The 23174-nt window shown below is 39.1% G+C and overlaps 1 protein-coding gene across 2 annotated transcripts in view; it reads right to left on the reverse strand.

Annotated features, from left to right (window-relative positions):
• Positions 1-23174, reverse strand: part of LOC130916238 (transcriptional enhancer factor TEF-3-like) — a 92601-nt gene that overhangs the window by 8733 nt on the left and 60694 nt on the right. For both annotated transcript variants that reach the window (XM_057836778.1, XM_057836777.1), the window contains exons 8-9: positions 22905-23078; positions 6177-6317 (exon numbers count right to left, since the gene is read on the reverse strand). In XM_057836778.1, coding sequence (XP_057692761.1) covers positions 6177-6317; positions 22905-23078 — 315 coding nt within the window. The remainder of the gene's footprint in view (positions 1-6176; positions 6318-22904; positions 23079-23174) is intronic.

The raw sequence follows: 23174 nt of genomic DNA on the forward strand, positions 1-23174 counted from the left end.
CAATCAAATAACCCTTTCTGGATTATTTATAATAATAATAATAATAATAATAATAATTAATAATAAAAACACTATTAATTAAATAGATAATAACCAAATAACCCTCTCTGAATTCTTCAAGGAAAAGGTCAGAAAATAAATAACACGACTGAGACAAAAAAAAAAAAATTCAAAATGGCCGGACCAAATGTGGAGGCGGGCCGCAGTTTGAGGACTGCTGGAGCGCGCATACACCCAAAGAAGAAATGCCGCATCCAAGTGAGTGAGAGAGGGAAACACTTCTACGAGCCTACGTTCTTTGTTAATGTTAATATCTACAGAGGCAACGCCTGTATGTATCATCTTTTGTGTTGTTGTTGTTGTGTTTCCACTCGCGATCGGACACTTAAATCCAGTTGTGTAGTGGTTTGAAAGATGTGCTAATGCTAGCGAACGAATGCTAACCATACTGTTATTAGCAGCTAATCATCGCTGATTTACGTTGATGCAAACCTGTTTGTTATTGGGGACGAAATTGATTTGTTTCATTTCTATTCTTAGTTTCACTCTTCAAGTGATGGGTGAATAAAGTCAGCAAATTATACCAACATCTTCTGCATCGTCATTTGGGAGTTTAGCTAGCTGTATAGCCGGGACTTTTTTTTTTTTTTTTTTTTTTTATAGCTAGGACTGAGCCTTAGCCTCTCTGTGAGGACAGCGCAATCGTATTCCCTCCCGATGCAGTTATCTCCACCTTGCAATGACTGCAAGTCGCTTTGTTGTAATTTTTCCTCGTGAAGTGAAGACATACTTTCGAGCGTTTGAACCTACGTGCTGTCATTGTTATGTTTATGGCTGCAATGCTCGTGCTTACCCGTCGTAACCTTTCATTTTCACACTCTTTCCTGGTGAAGTGTAGTCAAACTTTGGAGCGAGTGGTTCTTGGCGCCATGCTAGTTTGATGCGTCTGGACAGCAAGACACGTCACGACGCAATACGCGTCTTTAGGAATCGTTAAAGGGATCGTTAAGGCTTTTTCATTGTGATGTCGAGGCCTCGAAACACTCGGAACCGGTTCCGAATTGGAATCGGATTTCGATTCCCATCCCTACTCAGAAGAATATATACATTCAACATACAGTACATAAGTACTGTATTTGTTTATTATGACAATAAATCCTGAAGATGGCATTTACATTATTAACATTCTTTCTGTGAGAGGAATCCACGGATAGAAAGACTTGTGACTTTGCATATTGTGACTAAATATTGCCATCTAGTGTATTTGTTGAGCTTTCAGTAAATGATTGTACCCTTGCCCAAATGCATAATGGGAAGTGGAACCATGACTGTGCTACCAACTGATGCTACCAATTAATATATCTTCTCTGCGTTGGGAAATAACATAAGGTGTTAAGAAAAAGATTAATTGCTACCTTGCTTCCCCACATTGCTTCTCATGATATTGCTAAACGTAGGGAGAGGGATTGTAAGGCTTTAGCCAATTGAAGAAAGGCTCCAAAGGCTGCCAAAATTCACTCTACTCATTATACGCTGCCTTTTATCTCTCTATATAGGTAAAACGGCGCCATTACAGATTGAGCGCGACAATGCGTGAGTGGGTCATGTAGCGCATGCATTAATTGGGTCAAATATATTAATGTGATACATTTTTTAAAAAATTAATTACCGCCATTATCTGGATAAATTTGATAACCCTACCTTAAGCCTAAACTAAAGACTCTGGATGAGTGTAACATATTATGCTTGTAACGTTAAATACAATTAGAAAACTATTTAATTAAAAAAAATATATATATCAAAAAAAGGCATGGCCGATATTTTTTTGCCGATTCCGATACTTTGAAAATGACGTGATTGGACCCGATCGATCGGGATGCCGATCGATTGGGACATCTCTAATAATAAACTCAAAATGATTAGCAACATTAACTCATAAGGACAATATCCCTAACAATTTGACCCAAAAAAAAAAAACAACAACAAACAATTAATACAACAAAATCAACAGTGTCATTGGAAAGTTTTAATTTTTGCTGCAGGCCGGTATCAGCTCCTTTGCTATGGTGCCGGTTATTTTGCACTGAGCAACTTGGTATGCTCCCTTATATGATGCTAACAGTGCTCGCTGGTTTCCTGATGTAACACTGACAACGCAGGACGATTGTTGGCAATATTTGGCACATTTTCTCTGAAAAAACAAATCAAGCGGCTCATCAATGTGATTGGGGTCTGATGTCTTTAAGTGTCATCTTAATTGATTTGGCTTCCTGTTGTCTGCTGCAAACATTTTTAGACACAGTACACAGAATGGCCTTTCCTTGTCTCCCACTGTATTAAAAGTCAAAGCTAAAAGCCAAACACTGAATACGCTTAGTCATATTTCCTCGTCTTAGCTCTTCAAATCTCCAGTGCTCTTTGCTGTGTGCTCTTGTTTGGTTCAGAAAGACTGCACACACTCTGAAAATGAGAGCGACACTGCCACCCTCTGATTGGATGTGCAATTACATTTTTTTTCTAGTACTGCAAAAAAGTATGCTCCCCTAGGTCACATGCGCCACCACCGGCATCGCTCTGTGCCCCCCTGGGAAGGGGAGAATAATGTGTTAGACCAAGCGGACCAGGGTCCTGTTGGAGAGCTACCTCGCAACAACACTCGCGAATGAAGGCGCACTCATCGATTGGACAAATAGAAGAGGAAATAGCTCCCTCCAGAGGTGGGTAGAGAGAGAAGTGAAGTCACACTGTTCTGAATCTGTTTATATTCCATTCTTTTGCACTTGATAATGCCATCAATATTTGACCTCATTGTTTATTTGTGATTTATTATTTTTATTTATGTGTTTATTTGTATTTTTACATAGAATTTAAGTTTTCCAAAATGTTTTTGTGAATTAATAATCGTCAACAAAACTTTAATTGCAAGTTTAGTAAAAAACAAAACAAAAAAATTGTTAAAGAATTATTAGACTAGATGACTAATCGTTAAAAAAGTCTGCAGACTAATGGGGAGAAAAATAATCGTTTGGAACAGCCCTACTTGTGAGGATAGGAATATGAATGGGGAGTATGCTTGAGTTCGATGTTGTGATTTTTCTTTCCTCAAATGCCAAAAAGTATTTTTTTGGGCGTTGTGGAAATTTCCAACCTTGCATACAGTCCATGCCAAGGAGAAAGACCATTTCAAAGGTCAATAAAGAGGATTATATTTTTTTTTAGTGAAAGAAGAATGGGGCATTGATATATACTAGCATCTGTGTGATGAAGTGTAATATGTGTAATGCAATAGATGAAATGCAGCATGTTGTTGGTTGTGACAATAAACATAATTCTCGTGACAAGACTAATCAAATCATGAAGCCATTATGTGTCATTATGAGGCGGATTGAGGCCTCAACCCAAGGCTGTGTGTGTGTTTATATTGTATATTGTACAATCCATCAGGAGCAGGTGGGGGTTGCCTTTCCATTGTGTCCATTTAACGGGAAGTGTAAGTGAGTCATTCGGGTTTTTTTCTTTTCTCACGTCAACTTCCTGACCACAGCAGCGCTCGGTGACTGGAATTCACCAAAAATTCTTACATCATGACCGCTCACTTTCTTTAAATGATTAAAGAGAAATCAGAACAAGAGTTGAAGCAAATACTTCCAGTTTCAAGTTTGTGTATCCAGTATCTCTAGAGTTCTCCAGCAGAATGAAACTAGAATACACGGAGACAATTGCCTATTGTCTCAAGTGGAAAGAAACACCATTTAAGCGCATTGCACAAGCCACAGGTCTTTGGCTGCAAACAACAGAATTTATTTAATGCTTGCCCATGCAGGATTGTGGTGTTGGCTCTCACTTCGGGATTTAAGAAGCTCAGTCCTGGAATTACACTGGACCCCTCAGAATTCAAAACAATCCACTCCATGAGACCGATTGACCTTCTGTTTATTCTGATTTCAAATACTGTACAGTTTACATGAGAAATAGAAAATTGAACAATTCTACAAGTTAAACTGTAGTATAATGCTGGCTACGTATTAAGTAACAATTTAGCATAGTTAACTGACATGTAAGTACAAAAACAAGTAGGCCAGATGAGTGATGCACCACTTTGGATGAGATCAGCTCAGTTAATGAGTTCAAACTGAAATTTCTGAGATGAATGACTACATTCTTGGTAAAAACACATGTTTTATCGCTGATAAGCATTGCTTTATATTTCGTCAATGAAAAAGTTCTTCATGACGATGACGTGACGATGCTGATATAAAAACATGGCTTGGGAGACTGAAACATAACTAGACGAAAGACAGTTTTTGTCTGACGAGATGAAATGTGACATAGTTTCTGTCATATTTTCACAAGCATGACTTTTTCATATTGTACGTGGAGTACGTGGGTTGTGCCACGTATGTGAGAGGTCCCTCCCCCCTCCCTGATCCTCAGTGTTAGGAGGGGCTTCAAACATAATAAGATTAATTTTCTTATCTTGGCAAGAGATAATATGCAATTTTGCGTCGCGCACTAAATGTAATTCATAGGTTAGCATAGCATTCGGGTTTGCGTTAGCTTTAATATTTAGTGTGGGAAGCGTTGTCTCTTAAATTCTCGGACAACTTTTCTTACATACAGTTCGTGGCGTCCAGGTGGGTACAATTAATCGAAAATAATGTACGGTTTTTCTGCTGAGTGTGTATTTTCATCACAAAGTTGCCATTGTCCTGTACACCAGTGGTCTCCAACCCTGTCCTCAAAGGCCCGCTTGTGGGTCGTAGTTTTTGTTCCTGCCAATCCAGCACAGATACTTGAACCTAGGAGTGGGAATCTCTTGGTACCTCACGATACGATACGATTTGCGATACAAAGCTCACGATAACGATGATCTGATGATATGGCGATAAAACGATTATCGATACATTGTCAGGAAATCATTCTCGGATATTCTACAAACAACTAATAAAAAGAAAAACAAGCTTCTGCTATGAATTGGAATGAGTGTATCACTAGTAGACATCCAATCTATTTGAGCTGGGATTCCTGGGAACCCTCCCACTTCAAAGGGATTGAACGTCTATGGCTGTCAGTGGCAGCCAATGCCAGGCAATGAGGTAATTTTGGGTCATTTAAGGTCATTTACCTGTTTATTTTCGGTTACTTCCTGTTGATTTGGGGGTATTTTATGGGTCACTTCCCGTTTATTTTGAGTTACAGAACAGGAAGTGAACTGGGAATCACCCGAATGAATAGGCAGTGACTCAAACTCAACAGGAAATAACCTTTAAAAGCCCTAAAATCAACAGCAAGCGACCTGTAAATGCCCTAAAAATCACAGAATGACTGTGAATGCTCTGGTTTCGAATGAACGAACGTTCATAGTCTAAATCAGATATGTCCAAAGTCCGGCCCGGGGGCCAAATGCGGCCCCTGGTCAAATTTCATCCGGCACCCAGCCTCTGTCATAAAATCAATAACGTCTGGCCAACACACAGATTTTAATAAATTATTCAGCAGTACTGCTACTAGCATATGAAGTAGCTTACACACAGTGAAAAAAAAACATGAAAAGTAACACCAGTTACTTTGCCAAGTAACTAATTAACTAATTACTCTTAAATTCAGGTAACTGAGTTACTAACTAATTGCTTTTTGGGAGAAGTAATTTGTAATTGTGATTAATTACCTTTTTTAAAGTAAGATTAACAACGCTGGTCATTAGTCTGGTTGGAATTAAATCCTGCGCAAAAGTGCTTGTCTGTCAATGTTCATTCAAAATAGTTGGAAACCTTTACTTATTTTTGGACTAAAAATTTTGAATTTTACAGACGAAAACATTTTGAGTAGTCGTCGACTAAAACTAGACGAAGACACATTTTAAAATGACTAAAATATGACCTAGACTAATAAGTATTTTCATCCAAAAGACTAAGACGAAAATTAAAAGGGTTGCAAAAAACAACACTGCTGACAAGTAAAGAATTGAAAAATATTTCCTAGTGAAAGAAGGGGGTTCCATTCTTTCTATTTATGTACTACATATTGACTGTTTTGAAAACAGTTGACTGTGTCTGGATTTAAAACAATAAAAGATGTGTTGAACCGGTAACTGGAAGCAGTAAACCCATCATTTTGCCAGGCACCGTTTCTGGCCATAGTTCTCAACTATAGTTGTGAGCCCTGTGACTTCTTACCTCCACTTTCTCCACCACCTGCTTGCCAAAGGAGCAGACCTTGGTGGACGAGGTAATAATCATGTTCTCGGAGCTCTCGTACTGGCTGGAAACACCGTAGAAGAAGCTGCTGTCATCCTGCAGGTTCACACTCAGGTCCGCCTACAGGGAAGACACAGAGGTTCGACTAAGTGTTGTATACTTAATAAACCTGACCTCAAGGCCATGAAACAAACCACCAAAATGGAGTGGACTACCGATTCCTGTGGATAAATGGAAAAATGGGACTCCGAATTCTTGTAAAAAGTTATTTTGAGAAGAGCACCTCAAGACTACGCACTGGCCAGGTTTCTCATTACTTTGGTCCATCATGTTTTACGTGTCAGTTTGACAAAGAATCTTACGGCTCAGCCAAGCTTGAAAGTAATTCTCTGTAAAGCCATGAGGCATCCAAAGTGCCGATCCTTGTTGACCTTGGATAACGCTGCCAATGCAGCCTCAACATTCCTAAGATATGTATGGCTCCTTATGAGTCCCATGTCTTTCTTTGTTGGATTAACTAGTAAAGACACATTGGAACAATGGTGCAATTTTGACTCTAAGTGTACTTAGTAGACTGAATATTAATAATTTTACAGATCCAACTTATGAATGGATGATGCTTTTTTTATAGTACAGTAAACACAGAGGTGGGATGTAATGCGTTCCATGTACTCCGTTACATTTACTTGAGTTTTTTTTTTTTTGAGAAAAATGTACTCCTAAGGGTAGTTTTACTAAGCCATACGTTTTACTTTTACTTGAGTAGATTTGTGAAGAAAAAAATTCTACAGTTACTCAGCTACTTTGGGCTACACCAGTACTACTTCTCAAATAGTGGGGCGGGCCCCCCCAGGGGGGCGCAGAGCGACACTGGGGGTGGCGCATGTGATCTTAGGGAACATACTTTTTTACCGTACTAGAAGAAAGTGTAATTTCACATCCACTCAGTGGGTGGCAGTGCCACTCTCATTTTCAGCGTGTGCACAATATTTTTGAACCAAACAAGAGCACACAGCAAAGAGCACTGGATATATGAAAAGCTAAAACAAGGAAATATGACGAAGCGTATGTAGCATTTGGCTTTGAATTTTAGTACAGTGGGAGACGAAGAAAGGCCAGTCTGTTTACTTTGTCTAAAAATGTTTGCTGCGAAAAGCAGGAAATATTTTTTTTGCAGCTAAAACGTGCCGAATATTGCCAACAATCCTCCTGCTATGTCAGTGTTACATCACTAAACCAGCGAGCACTGTCGCCATCATATAATGTGGCATACCAAGTTGTTCAGTGCAAAATAACCCCACATCATAAGAAAGGAGCTGATACTGCCTGCAGCAAAAATAAAAACTGTCCCTCTTTCTAATGACAATGTTGTTTTCATTCGATTATATTTTTTATGTTTTTTTCGGCCTAATTGTTTGGCATATTGTCCTCGTGAGTTAATATTGCTAATCAATTTGAATTTAATATTATTTATTGATTTTATTAAGTTTTATTTTTCAGTATCAAACGGTCAAAAACTGTATCCTGAGTGTATTTTTACAGTATGGATGTGTTTTAAAAAACATTTTTTTTTTACACTTTTGTAAGTTGATCTACATTACTTTTTTCTTTAATATTAAAAAGAACACATTGTTATGCAGAGATGTACTTATAATAATAAGAATTTTATATGCAAATGACACAACAGTATATTTAAAGTGGCGGCAGAGAGTTGGGGGGGGCGCGGAACGTTTACGTCTTCCTGCGGGGGGGCTTAACAGAAAATAATTGAGAAGCACTGGGCTACACAAGTCCATACATTTTTCTTCTTTATTCTACATATTAGATTTTTTTTTTCGCGAGTAATGCCAAGAGTAGCTTTACCAATTTCACCAATGAGATGTCGCAACAATAATCACATGACACCATTCTACCAATCAGACGCAAGCTTGCCATTCCATGATTACGCCAGCCTGTTCAATCCAAAAATGAAGTATTTCACATAGAGATCTGACTCGAAAGCGCGGATTTTAACCTTTCTCCCAGTTTTTTATTAGGCATCGATTGACCACGGAAAACCGGGGATAAGATCCTTTTAATTTCATAAGAGTAACTATGAGGGAACTACAGTATCTACTATTCAAACTAGGAACTATTTTCTCCAGTAGAGGGCACACATGCTCTTTGGATGAATAATGCTTCATTTCTGTCATTTTTTTTTTTCTCTTGCCGAAATTCTTTTGAGTTTTTTTTGTTTTGTTTTTTGTATTTCTTTGGCTTAATGTAGTTATGTCATGAGTTCTTGTACATTATCATTGTTGTTGTTGTAACTACACTTCATACAGATAACTTTGTACTGAGAAGAAAAAATACCATTGGTAAAATTTTTATTTGTATTTTTTTAGATGGACGCAGTTACTCACAATGTTACTCATTACTTGAGTATTCTTTTCACCAAATACTTTTTTACTTGTACTTGAGTGCATTTTTTGGATGACTACTTTTACTTGAGTAATATTAATTTCAAGTAACGCTACTCTTACTTGAGTAGAATATTTTGCTACTCCACCCACCTCTGAGTAAACATGAGTAATCAACATCCGCTCCAAAAACAAGTTTATTATTCCTTCTATTATTGGTTGAAGCCATAAAACAGCACTAAAAATCTAAAAACACTTTGATTTAGTCATCATATCAATCTGATCTTACATTACCTTTGGATATAAATGACTTTTACAGACTTTATTTGGATAAAATGCACCAGAAACACAAAAGTATATGCATATACTGTGTCGAAAAGAATATATAAAACTTCAACAGATGATGCAAGCTAACTGTACTTTAGCTCCTAACTGCCTTGTGATGTCTTTCAGTCCTGATGTATAAAAATGTTATTGACACCAATAAGTACTTTCCGACTTGACCAGTGCTTCTCAATTATTTTCTGTTATGCGTCACCCAGGAAGACGTAAACGTTCCGCACCCGCGAGAGCGCGCGCGGGTAGTAGAGTAGCATTTTAGAGTAGTATTTTATTTATTTATTTATTTAAGAGACTCAAGGGGAACGAGTAGGAAGAATGGGAGAACGAGCGAGATAGCTAGAGATAGCGGTCGCATGTCTTAGCAGCACGCTGTTATTTTGTTATTGTTTTTCTGTATTATTGTTACCACAATCAAGTGGGTAAGCAAATACAGACTTCTCTCCTTCTTCCCCATATCCGGGGCATTACAATAGTTTGGATCGGACTTTTCGGCGAAAATGAGCGGTGGACGGCCGTCTTGGACGTAAAGCAAACTTTGATTGAACTTGCGCGGAGAGGCGGGGCCCAAAATAAAGCCTTGCTCTATTTTCAGAGCGTTGGTCACAGTAAAATATTTATTAGTTCAAGCAGAGTAAAATGATGCATATTCACGGTACAAGAACGTCGTTTTCGTGTCCATCGATTGGTAAGAAAAGGCTGTTTGTACGAGTGACGCGTGGGCGCTCCCGTCAGGGGGGACATTTCGCGTGGAGTGGCTATTTTTCGGCACAACACCGGCGCGCCAACTTCAGACAAATTACGGCTGACGAAACTTTGATAAATGCCCCCCCCCCCCCCCCCCTCCCAATTTCGCAAGCTCTGGGACACTCGAAAAATGACTCTCATACCTCTCCTTGCTAAGTTAATGGTACCTCGATGTGCGTTTGTGTGGAAATTTAGTTCACGAACAACGGGGAAAAAACTATTCACCTTCTCACCGAATCAAGTAAAACTCTTTACACGGCTATTAGAATTCCCCCAGTCCTGTAAATGGGTCAGTTGACAGAAGGACTGTTATTGTTGTGGTAATGTAGTACTTACGAGGGTCAAATAAAAAGGAAAAAGGAGGACTACGACGGCGGTCTGAAACCCGCGGCTCTCGGGCTGCATGCGGCTCTTTAGCGCTGCTTTTTTTTTTTTTTTTTTTTTTTTAATGGAAAAAGATGGGGGAGGGAAATATATTTTTTGTTTTAATAGGATTTCTAGGAGGACAAACATGACACAAACATTCTTTCAATTCATTAATATTGTAAGTAAGTTAAACTTGTGGTGGCATCGTACAACAGAGTAGTCACGTGGTGCGCTATAGGATTCACTGCAGGGAAAATAAACATTTAATCATGAAGGCTAATTATGTATTTCTAGCCAACTTAGTCATTTTTATAGTAGGCTAATATAGCTAGTATTGATAATTATAAGGCTTGTACAAGGCTTTGAATTTTTTGCTGCTCCAGACATACTGTATCAGTTTTTTTTGTTTTTTTTTTTGTGAGGGGGGGGTCAAATATGGCTCTTTCAACAGTTTGGGTTGCCAACCCTGAGTCACTACGAGATGTAAGTCGTACTATTGCTACGAGAAAAAAGTCGCATTATTACATAGGGTAACGTAGCTGTAATCAGCTACGCATTTTACATACATATACCGTAGCTGAGAGCTATAACATTAGCCTAGCTAATGAAATATTTCAAATATATCTTTGTTATGGTTCTTCTTGGGGGGAAAAAAATAATGAAGAAAAAAAAAAAAATTCGCCGTGGCACGACATGGTGAGGCTGTCCGACTCCGATGCAGCCCACCACCACAGTTTCAAAAAATCCTATGGGAAACACTTAATGTGTTCTTTTTAATTTTAAAGAAAAAAGTAATGTAGATCAACTTACAAAACTGTAAAAAAAAAAAAAAAAAAAAAACACATGAATACCGTAAAAATACACTCAGGATACATTTTTTGAACGTTTGATACTGAAAAATAAAACTTAATGAAATCAATAAATAATATTAAATTCAAATTGATTAGCAACATTAACTCACGAGGACAATATGCCAAACAATTAGGCCGAAAAAACAAAAAATATAATCGAATAAAAACGACATTGTCATTGGAAAGAGGGACAGTTTTTATTTTTGCTGCAGGCAGTATCAGCTCCTTTCTTATGATGTGGGGTTATTTTGCACTGAGCAACTTGGTATGCCACATTATATGATGGTGACAGTGCTCGCTGGTTTAGTGATGTAACACTGACATAGCAGGAGGATTGTTGGCAATATTCGGCACGTTTTAGCTGGAAAAAAAATATTTCCTGCCGTCCGCAGCAAACATTTTTAGACAAAGTAAACAGACTGGCCTTTCCTCGTCTCCCACTGTACTAAAAGTCAAAGCCAAATGCTACATACGCTTCGTCATATTTCCTTGTTTTAGCTTTACATATATCCAGTGCTCTTTGCTGTGTGCTCTTGTCTGGTTCAAAAATATTGCGCACACGCTGAAAATGAGAGTGGCACTGCCACCCACTGAGTGGATGTGAAATTACACTTTGTTCTCGTACGGTAAAAAGGTATGTTCCCTAAGATCATATGCGCCAACCACAGCATCGCTCTGCGCCCCCCTGGGGGGGCTCGCCCCGCTATTTGAGAAGTACTGCACTAGACAGAGCTTTGGCACCGCTCATGGGTTCTTAAGGATTTCCACAAAATGGGCAAAAATACACTGTGAGGTTTTGAGCAAAGATGAAGAAATAAGTTACAGAATACACTGTATAGATCTCATTTCAAGGCAGCTAAAGCACTTTCATACCGACATTTCATTCAATCATCCTGCTTAGCTTCAGGAAAAACTGGGGGTTCAGTATCTCGCTGAAGGATACTTTGACCCAGGCACGGAAGCAGACCACTGATCATGTGAGCCAAACCAAACCACCCCCTTTTTAGATGTCAAATTGGTGCTTGAGATGATAGCTAGTCGGAAAGGAAGAAAATTGTCCAAGCCGAGTAGACCTAAACCAATTGAATGTACTATAAATATTAAAAATTAGATTTCTTGAGGTCATTTTGAATCTGAAGTGCATGCAGATGCACCAATGGGTTAATGTCGGAGTTGACGAGTGTTATCCGATTTCAGATCTGACCGAGGTGCATTCTCGCTTTGGCGCCCCCCCCCCCCCCCCACTCTGCCTTCTAATGGGCCATTGAGACACTACCTAGCCTCCTCATCTCTTCCTCGCCACGTTCATCTTCATATGGGCCTCGTGTAATTCCTCTATTTGTCTTCATCCCCGAGGCCCGGCGACCCTCACCCAAGCGCCATCGCTCGCCTTACGGCCTGCGAGGGAATTCATTCAATTACAATCAGCGGTGTACAATTGGCTGATTAGATCACCCTGAGCCGGCCGGCTGTGCAACAATTTAGCAGAGGCAGCTCAAATCAAATTCACTGGGCACTTCAAAAGCGTGCGACAATCTGTTAGGACAGGGCCACGGGCGCTAAGGAGAGGGGAAGACGGGGAGGGGGTATTGTCAGGTCAGCCAGTGGCCGACAGGGGCGTTTACTGGAAATTCAATCTAGAATGCCATAGTTTTGGTGGTGGGCCATCTGCTTGTCACTGTCGCCATGCCAACCTGTTCCTCAGTGCACACCCTGGGGTCACCACCTCCCAAGGCGCCTCCTGCTGTTCTTGATGAGGGTAAGAAAAGAAGGTACTTTTTCAATGAGGACAGGAATAATATTGCTGTCCTAATTCAAAGATTGTTTTCTCAGATCTCAGTTTTGGAATGATGACTGGAAAAGAAGCATTTATATCAGGGGTGTACAAGCTATTCCACAAAGGGCGTAATGGGTGCAGGGGGTTTTCATTCCAACCCATCAAGAGGACAGCTTTTCACCAATCTGGTGTCGTACAAGTGTTATCAGTTGATTGCAGTTAACTGCTTTAACTGTTTGTTTGTTGCAAAATGCTACTGGTTTCAGCAACCTCATTGATTAAACTGTCTGTGCTGGATCCAATGGAACAAAACCCTGCACCCATAGCAGCCCTTGAGGACGGGTTTGGATACCCTTGATTTATACGTAGAAAACAGCACCGTTTAATTTTTCAGCATTTGAGCATGCAAAAGTCCAACATATCTCAAATATACAACCCATACTGTATGTAGGAAGTGCATGGGTTACAATGTCCTCAACCTACGACATTTCAACTTTACAAAGCCCGTGCCTGGTCTGCCATTTGGTTTGTAGCACCATAACTTCTGCTTAGGTAGTGGACAGTGCTCATCTGTGTTTGTGCGCCAGGAGCAGTGTTGTTAATAAGGCTGTTAGAGTATAGCGGCGTTAAAACGGCCAGTGTTGTCACGGATTACTTTAAAAAGTAATTGAATTACTGTTTACTGATTACACCTAAAAAAAAGTAATCTGGTTACTTTAGTGATTACTTTGTTATCAAAGTAACTAAGTTACTTTAAAAGTAAGTTATCAGTTACTTTTTACCAATTTTTTTTCCTTTTGCTGCCTCAACATAAAAATAACTGAAAAATGTCATCGCGTGTAATTGAGTTTTTCACATAAGGCTTAATCTTTAGTTAGCGGGGGTTTAATTCGTTGACCAGCCATTGACACGCCCTAGCTTAGCCATTCCGGAGCCCTAAAACTAACAAATGACTGACAAATTGCACAAAATTTGTTTAAATCAACTCCAACGACTAATTAAACCCCCGCTAACTCCAAGATTAAGCCTAATGTAAAAAATTCTGAACTTCCGCTTTGGAATAAAGACCTAGCCGTTAAAATGTTGTCTCCAAAAGTTGTAAAGCAATAAAACAAACAATAAAAATGAATGAAATGAACAAAAATCCTACAACGTAAAGTTTTCATAATGGGTCAAAATCATTTTTCGAGCAGATTATGAGAATAGCACCTCGGAGACTATCCTTTGCTTTGCTAAGCCAAAACTACACCAGAGGAGGCAAGATGGATATTTAGAATTTCTTTAAACCTAAGCTTTCAAACGCTGCCAACAACAACTTGAACAGTTGATTGAACTCGAACAGTGTCAAGATGTATATATACATACTGTATATATACAGCATTGGCCAAAAGTTTGGAGACAGTTTGTGAATACTTTGAAAACTACTCTGTTTTCAGTTATTTCACTTTTTTTTGCCATTCCACATGTTCGTTCATAGTTTTGATGTCTTCAGTGAGAATCTCCAATAGTAGTGAAAATATATAAAACGCAAAAATCATGACGTGTGTCCAAACTTTTGACTTTTGTTTCAGTCTTCAACATGCTTTTCCTCCAGTCACACAAATGTAAAACTTCGCCTATGGTTACAAACTCTAAGTATAAAATGTACATAATTACACATATTATAAAGGCTGGTTACAAACTTTGGAAGTGCTGGCTGTCTCGTTACCTGTCGGCTTTGATTCGAGTTTTTTCGTGTTGTGCTGTAATCCCATGTGCTTCCTTGTTGAATTGGATGTTGAGTTTTTAGCGGTCGACAGTCTTTCTGAGCCTGCGCAGAGTTTGCAACGCACTGAGATATTTTTGTCATCTTTACTGGACGGATATGTGAAGTAATGGCTGTATCTCCAGTGAGCAAATGCAGCCGTTTGTTGTATCTCTCCGGCTCCTTTACTGTTAGCATCCTGATAGGTAGCCACTAGCCAGGCTATGTTGTTGACCGCCGTGGCAGACGGCGCGCGCGCAGGCAGGATGGTAATACACGTGACCCGTTTTTCTCCCCCCGATGAGAAAACGTGAGATGTGATGTCACTCCCAAACCCAAGCGCAGTATTTTATTTTCAAATGCTCTTCGTACATGATTACAATATTCTTCATTCTACATACAGTATGAGGCAACAACAAAATAGTAACGCACAGGCACCGAGGAAACTAACTTTAATCAGATTACTGGCTTGGAAAAATGAACGCGTTAGATTGCTCGTTACAGAAAGAAAGTAATCAGATTACAGTAACGCGTTACTTAGTCAGACAACACTGCTAACAGCGTTGCTTTTGTCACTACTGAGTAATCTAATAAGTACTTTTCCCATCTTTGCAATGCCGTTACTGTTACTGAGGATGTAAAGGCGTACGTTACTATGCGTTACTACATTGGTGAAGATAAGTTGCATTTGGACGAAAGTTAAAGAAAGCTTTTCAGTTTTGGTCGATTTTAGCGACGCCGGTGGACAAAAGCGGTAATGTTTTGCCTTCAGGAAGACTGCACTTCCCATGAGGACCAGTGCACACCTGAATAGTGTCGTAAAATCATCAAGGAACCAAAAATCAATCTCTCGTTCACCTGCATATGGATTAAACAACATTTCTGTTTCCAGCGGCTGTGTGAAGGACGAATAGTAATAAGGTAATGAATCCAGTTGTGGCTAAACAATAGCATATGACCATAAGCGGATTTTATGAAAGAGCCAGGGCATACCTGTTAAGTTGTAGAAATTGCAAATAGGGAGATTTCTGTTTGCCAACCCTGATGACGCGCGCTCGCGCGACAATCGCTAAGACAAAATGCAACCATTTTTTTTCAAGTTCATTTTGGTCACAACACTTGTGTAAAAATTAAGTACGCTGTCAAAGAACCTCTTTTTGGTGGCATCAGAGATAGTCTTCAACTTGCTCCATGTATTGTCTGGCATCATGTGATACTGCTATGTTGCCTGTGTCATGCCAGTTCTCCTTGTTCCTGTAATCAACATCTAGGATATCCTCAGCTTTCCTGATCACATCCATTTGCACAAATTTGGACATCAGCTTCCTCAGCAGCCTCTTCATCTCATCAACCATCACTCCAATTAGGGTTTCGTCAGACTAAATCAGCAAGATTAAAAACATTAATTACATCATTTAGAAAATTAATCATATTTGTTTTTAAAAGTATTTTTGTCATGGCAGTTTTTTAATTGAATTGTAACCTAGAATTGAAACTTTATATTTTTTGTTTCAGCACAGTAATAATGATATAATGTAATAAAGTGTATAGTATACACTTTAGCTTTAGCATAATAGCGAATCTAAATGATTAAACTTCAAGTAAGTAACGATACGCTTTCTCACTTAAATTCATATATTGTGGGGGTAGGACCGCAGTGGTTTAATATTCCATGATGTTTGATCCATGAAAACACAGAGTAAAGCAGCGACTTCTTCCTCGTCATCGTTCTCCCATCATTAGCTCTAATGCTATTAGCATTAGGCTAGTTAGCTATCGCTGGCAGGTAAGACTTACGGCAATTACGTTGATGAATGTCGTTTTTCCCGAATCAGCTCCATCTCTTCCTTCCAAAATAAAGACTTGAACCAGTCTAAAAGCCGGTTTATTAGTGCCAGCATCTTGGGAAGTCGGTGGTGCTTCGCCTCTTCCCTCCCTGTCAGATGTATGGGTTGGGCTCTTCCAGCTCTGAAGGGGAGGGAGGGCAGGGAAGTCGGAGACGGCCAGGCTATTCGTTGTTGGTCACTTTCCGAATCGGGCCGAATGGTATCTTTACAAAACGGTGACAAACGAAAACGTAAAAAAAAAAAAAAAAAAAAAAAAATTGACATTTTTGGAAAATCGGGAGATTTGGCTTTCTAATCGTGAGGCGTGAGCATTGGGGTCAAAATCGGGAGTCTCCCGACCAAATCGTGAAACTTAACAGGTCTGCCAGGGGGGCCAGGCCCCCCCTGGTGTCCGAAAAGTGTCATTGCATATAATTGACTTTCCTATATATAAAAAAGTTGAAAAGCAATAAAACTGCAACAAAAATGAATGAAATGAAAAACAATATATATTTTTATAATGGGTCAAAAATATTTTTCGAGCACCTTAGACGGTCATTTGCTTTGCATATAATTAAAAAAAAAAAAAACATTTCTTTTTTTTTTTTTGGGAGATATTTTAAAAAAAGATTTTTTTCGTTGACTGAAATTTTTTGGGTGGATTGAATGATTTAGACACAAATATCATAATCAGAATATGTCCCAAACACAAAAAGGATTGCTTCAATCAAAGAAAACTTTTTTCAACTTTTTCAAACAAAATTTCAATCTCAAATATTTTTTCACATTCAAAAATTTTCTGATTGAAATTTTTCTTTTTTTGATTGAAGTGATTTTCTTTTTTAAAATCTATATTTTTTTGAAGCAATTTATTTTTTCATTGAATAATATAGACACAAATGTCCTAGCCAAAATGTAGCCCAAAAACACATCAACATCAATCAAAAAAGTTGCTTGACTTAAATAAATAAATAAATAAATAAAAGAAAAATAGCTTTCACATGCATTTTGGGGGGGGGGGGGGGGGGTTGAGTTTCAAATGTATTTTTTTGCATTCAAACACATTGAGTGTTAAATTTATTTTTGCATTCAAACACATTTTTTTTAATTGAAGCGACATTTTTTTGGGTTGAATAATAACGACACAAATCTACATATGGCTCCACTCAGAGGATACAATTTTTGCCTTGGCTGGGGTAACTACATTGGCACGACACCGTATTGGCATGTACCATATTCAATGGATGACAATCTTGGCGAAAAGTATTGCCTAAGCAGCCTGATTTAGAATTCCCCTCAAGAATAATGGGAAACAAAAAACACTCATTGTCAACTTATGATTATAAATATTCTTGTAAGTTAATTTTATTGCTGACACTACGTTTCGGGGTCATCAACACGTTGTGCCCTCCCTGCCCCAAAAGTCAAACTCCGCCTATGCATATGACGGTTAGCAACCTTGTGGCTATCCCACCCAAACTTGTCAGCCATCTGTGCAGCATTTGCGTGAAAACGTTAGCATCGACTTTCGTCCATATAATGAATTGGGAAAAGGGAAAGTGACGTATGCTGTAAAGCAGTCAGCACATTTGTAGTTTTTTTTGTGTGGCAGGGTTCCTGCCACCCTCCTCAAAGTTAATTAGTGCCGGTGAAAGCGATACAGACCCCCTCAAGATATAAAAAAAGGTGTCAAACAACTAGTTGTGAGTCGACATATTATCACAAATGTTATAAAAATATTTTATAAAGGTTGAAAACGTACATAGAGTTGCTTTAAATGTTTTTTTATTATTATGTTGATGTATTTTAGTTTTTATACCAAACATTTTGACATAAATTTCGACTTTAACAGGGAAATCAGACTTAAGCGGAAATTTGGGTTACGTGCATAGGAACTGAACTCGTTAGTAACTCGAGGACTCCCTGTATTTAGTTTTAATGACGCTTATCTGAATTGGACTATAGGGAACCAAACTGGAACTTGGTGAAAACATGGCTTAAGATGAACTCAGATTTGGCAATAGTTTAATACTTCATTGACTGACTGATCTCTTTCTCTGGTTCACACTCCAAGTCTCCATTTCTATCTCCTCAGTTTCATTACAGCCCCACTCCCCTTTTTTTCCTATGATATATAGATGACAGGTCTCATCTTGCCCTCATTCAAATGCCATCAAGGAATCTGACCAGCTGCCCTTCCCTAAAGGCCCACCTAAGTCCACTTCCAAAATGGTGTCACTCACAAATGTCTTTTATCCTGCCGCGATAAATAATGCGGAAGTCGAACATGCGAGAAGGGTAACCCCATACATACAAAAGCCATCTGGCAGGCATGACAGGGTGAGGCGGTACTTTCAACTTGACATTCACGCTCCTTGGCAAAGCAAAGAGTCCTCTGTATATTTTACAATTATCCTTCATGGTTTTCGCTCAGTGCATCCATTCATTCATTTTCTATCACTTGTCCTGTTCAGGGTCACCAGCGAGCTGGCGTCCATCACATTTGACTTTGGATGTGTCGTCAGTCAATCACAGGATACATGTACTGAAGATCACACCCACATTCATCCCAATGGATGATTTAAACCTAAAGCGCCAAACGTACATACTGTTTTTTTAGATATTTACCCCCTTTAAAACCTGATGTATAAAATCAGGCAAGTGTCAAACTCAAGGCCAGGGGTTAGAGTTGGCCTCCGACATGATTTTGGTTGGTAGGCGAAAGCAAATCATGTGCATTGCCTATTTTTTGTCAGTTTTTAAAAAGTTGGAATACTGCAAGCATTTTAGTTACCAATCCCTGTTGATAATAGATTGAATAGTTGTTCAATATAAAGCTTCTACTTGCTTCGGATTTTAAAACCAAGCATGAATTTGTTGTATATTTCTAATGATACGAGGTGGTCATAAATTTTTATGGGTGCGCAGTAATATTGATACTGAGGGAGACCATTACAACGATGTTGCTCACAACAAAAAATTGTTGGAAAACAGGAAAAAGTAATCTTAATCTTAAATCTTAAAATCCAAATTTATTAAAAAAAAAAAAAAAAAAAAAAAGTATCTGAACCTTTTGGGATTTCTCACATTTCTGCATAAAATCACCATCAAATGTGATCTGATCTTTGTCAAATTCAGATCAGATTCACAGATGAAAAAACTGTGTCTGCTTCAACTAAAACCACCCAAACATTTATAGGTTTTTATTTTTTAATGAGGATAGTATGCAGAGTTGCAGACAATGACAGAAGGGGGAAAAATAAGTAAGTAAACCATCACATTCATTATTTTGTGCCTCCCCCACTTTGGGAGCAATAACTTTAACCTTTAACCAGACGCTTCCTGTAGCTGCAGATCAGTCTGGCACATCGATCAGGACTAATCTTGGCCCATTCTTCTCTACAGAACTGCTGTAGTTCAGTCAGATTCCTGGGATGTCTGGCATGAATCGCTGTCTTTAGGTCATGCCACAGCATCTCAATGGGGTTCAAATCTGGAGTTTGACTTGGCCACCCCAGAAAGTGTATTTTGTTCATCTGAAACCATTCTTAAGTTGATTTACTTCTGTGTTTTGAATCATTGTCTTGTTGCAGCATCCATCCTCTTTTTAGCTTCAACTGTCCGACAGGCGGCCTCAGGTTTTCCTTCAAAACATCCTGATAAACTTTTGAATTCATTCTTCTATTAATGATTACAAGTTTTCCAGGCCCTGAGGTAGCAAAACAGCCCCAAATCATGATGCTCCCTCCACCATGCTTCTCGGTGGGGATTAGGTGTTGATGTTGGTGAGCTGTTCCATTTTTCCTCCACACATGACTTTGTGTGTTACTCCCACACAATCCAACTTTGGTTTCATCAGTCCACAAAATATTTTGCCACAACTTCTGTGGATTGTCCAAGTGCCTTTTTGTGATCATTAAACAAGCAACAATATTTTTTTTATACAGCAGTGGCTTCCTCCGTGGAGTCCTCCCATGAACATTATTCTTGGCCAGAGTTGATGTGTGCACAGAGATATTGGACTGTGCCAGTGATGTCTGTAAGTCTTTAGCAGAAACCCTAGGGTTCTTTTTTACCTCTTGGACTATTTTGCGCTGAATTCTTTGGTGGACGGCCACTCCTTGGAAGGGAAACAAGAGTGCCAAACTCTCTCCATTTGTAGACAACTTCTCTGACTGTCGATTGATGAACATCCAGACTTTTAGAGATGGTTTTGGATCCTTTCCCAGCTTTATACAAATAAACAATCATTGATTGCAGGTCTTCAGACAGCTCTTTTGACCGAGCCATGATGAACATCAAACAACGCTTCTAATCAAGACATTTCTTACCAGGTGTGTGTTTTATAGTGGGCAGGGCAGCTTTAAACCACTCATCAGTGATTGGGCACACACCTGACTTAAATTGTTTGGTAAAAATTGGTTTCTATTGCTCTTTAAGTCTCCTTAAGCAGAGGGTTCGCTTACTTATTTCCCCCTTTCTGTCATTGTTTGCATGCTATCCTCATTAAAATATGAAAACCTATAAATGTTTGGGTGGTTTTAGTTAAAGCACACACAGTTTTTACATCTGTGTGATTTTGACAAAGATTAGATCCCATTTGATGGTGATTTAATGCAGAAATGTGAGAAATTCCAAAAGGTTTAGATACTTTTTCATACCACTGTACTGTACTTAACACCAATACTGAGAGGTGGCGGACAAGACACTGTTATGCGATTTAAAAAAAAACAAACAAAAAAAACAACTGGAGACGAAACAGCGAACGAGACTTCGGCAAAGTCGAAATCACATAAGTCGGGCACGTCGTAACCTGGGGACTACCTGTATTGGTTAACCATGGCATGACATTCCCTGTAGCGCAGAACCATATAGTTTATGTATATTGCAACCCCAACCACTACTATAACTGCGCCTTATAATGCCCTGTTTGTCCTTATGTGCCCTATTTATTTATGGATACTTTTAAAATAGCCCATTCATTGAAGGTGTCATTTGTGTGTTCTCAGCTCCTGTTTTTTCATTCAGCACCTGATTGAGCCGGATGGGCGGGGCCATACGACACACCTGTGGCGCATTAGGAATACCTCATATTTAAGGACGCCTACCACCATCTGCCAGTGTCGGAGAATTGCTTGCTACTTGCCTTGCTTATCGCTGTGTGTACCTCATCATCCTTCGTGCTTCCCGACGTTTCTATGGTCGTGTCCTGGTTTGATCATTTTTACTTTTGTGCTCTTTCAGACTTTGTAGTTAGATTTTTGTACTGTTATAGTCATGTCTTGTAGCATGCTCTCTTAATTGTACTTTGTTATACTCACGTTTTTTTGGCGTGCTCCCTTTGTTGTACTTATTAAAAATACAAACATTCACTATTCCTGGTCTCCGGGTCTGTGATTGGGATCCACATCAACGGCTTGCCGTTCATTACAAAAGGTGCACCTTATACTATGATGCGCCTTATAGTGCGGAAAATACGGTACATATTATCCTTTTGTTTGATCTGAGGGGCCAGTATGTTGGCTTCAACTTCAAAGAATAACAATTTTCTGTCACTTATTTAATGGTTTGGGCTTTACAGGTCCACAGACTTCAATATTCATGAAGTTTTGAATTCACTTAACAGGTTCTTTAGTAAACCATTTACCCACCCAATTTTGCTTACAAACAACAATAAAATTGAACAATCTAAGGTTGCACAGTAACAGCCAGGAAAAGACCGTTTGCAAAGTGGACGTGGACTTATGGGCTTGTCAGGCATCTAATGTTCCGCCGCTGAGCTCTCAAGTTTTAATCGATATTAAAAATAGGTTTATAAGAAACAAACACAAGGTGGGCTGACAAATTGCCCTCCCATTCATGCCATGCGGTGTACATGATAATCTGTTAATTCCTTGTCACTACAGTGGCTTGAAGCTTGTCTAGGGCTATATGGGGAGGCATGGTCACCTGACATGAACAATAGAACTACAGTACATCAATCTCTGACTTTATGAAATCTTCAATGTGGAATTTAACAATAACATTAGAAGTAAAAATGTTGTTTTGCGACAGTTTCTGTGGATGAGAACTTTATACAGTTTTTAACTTTAGTCACCGTGCTTTGCTTTCTGGTGGTTCTGTCATGTACATGTGTTTAGGGGTGGAGCTGCTCTAAAAATAAGTATATTAGGAGGAGGGGGTTGCAAAAGTGTTGGACTCGGTGTAATCGCACAGGGACAGGTGCCCGGGCTCACATTTCCTCTGGTGAAGTTCAGAGCTGCCAGTCTCCCAACGGCAGCTTTCACATACTCTTTCTTGCACACATACTTTATCATCATTTTCAGAGGAAAATACAAACATTGCAAAAGCAAGCTAGGCATCACTGCCTCTTGTCTGGTGTGTGTGTAGTGGGCTCATCGACTCATCACAATGTGCTAACTGTCTGAATTGTCCTTAATGTCCTTTGACTCCAATATTTAAGCTCTCACAACACAGTTAACACTGCAGCACCATTAACAGCCAACAGGTGCAAGAAAACATTAACAGGAGTACGCATTGTACTTCACCTTTATCCGTGGGAGGGAGCATAAGCTGCGGTGACACTTCCAGTTTAAAGAGCGATCAGAATGAATGAACTATTTAAGCTAATTTACATATGAAAAAAATGTTGTTTTACCCAGAATTTGACGAGGAAGAACGCGTTGTGCGGCCCTTTGTCGAAGAGCTCTTTCAGGCCTCCTTTCTTCTCAGGGAACTTGTCGTAGATCTGCCTTACGTCCACTGACTCCAGGTAGGGGTCACTGTAGCTGGGGTTCGACTGGCCAATGTGCACGAAAAGGTGTTTGTTGAACTGGGGAGGCAAAAAAAACTGAGTTATTCATTACTATTAATTACTATAAATTATTAGTTATTATTAGTTAGCCATTACTATTAATATTATTGAGTT

This window comes from Corythoichthys intestinalis, chromosome 5, assembly GCF_030265065.1.
Source record: "Corythoichthys intestinalis isolate RoL2023-P3 chromosome 5, ASM3026506v1, whole genome shotgun sequence".
In the NCBI taxonomy this organism is placed as follows: domain Eukaryota; kingdom Metazoa; phylum Chordata; class Actinopteri; order Syngnathiformes; family Syngnathidae; genus Corythoichthys; species Corythoichthys intestinalis.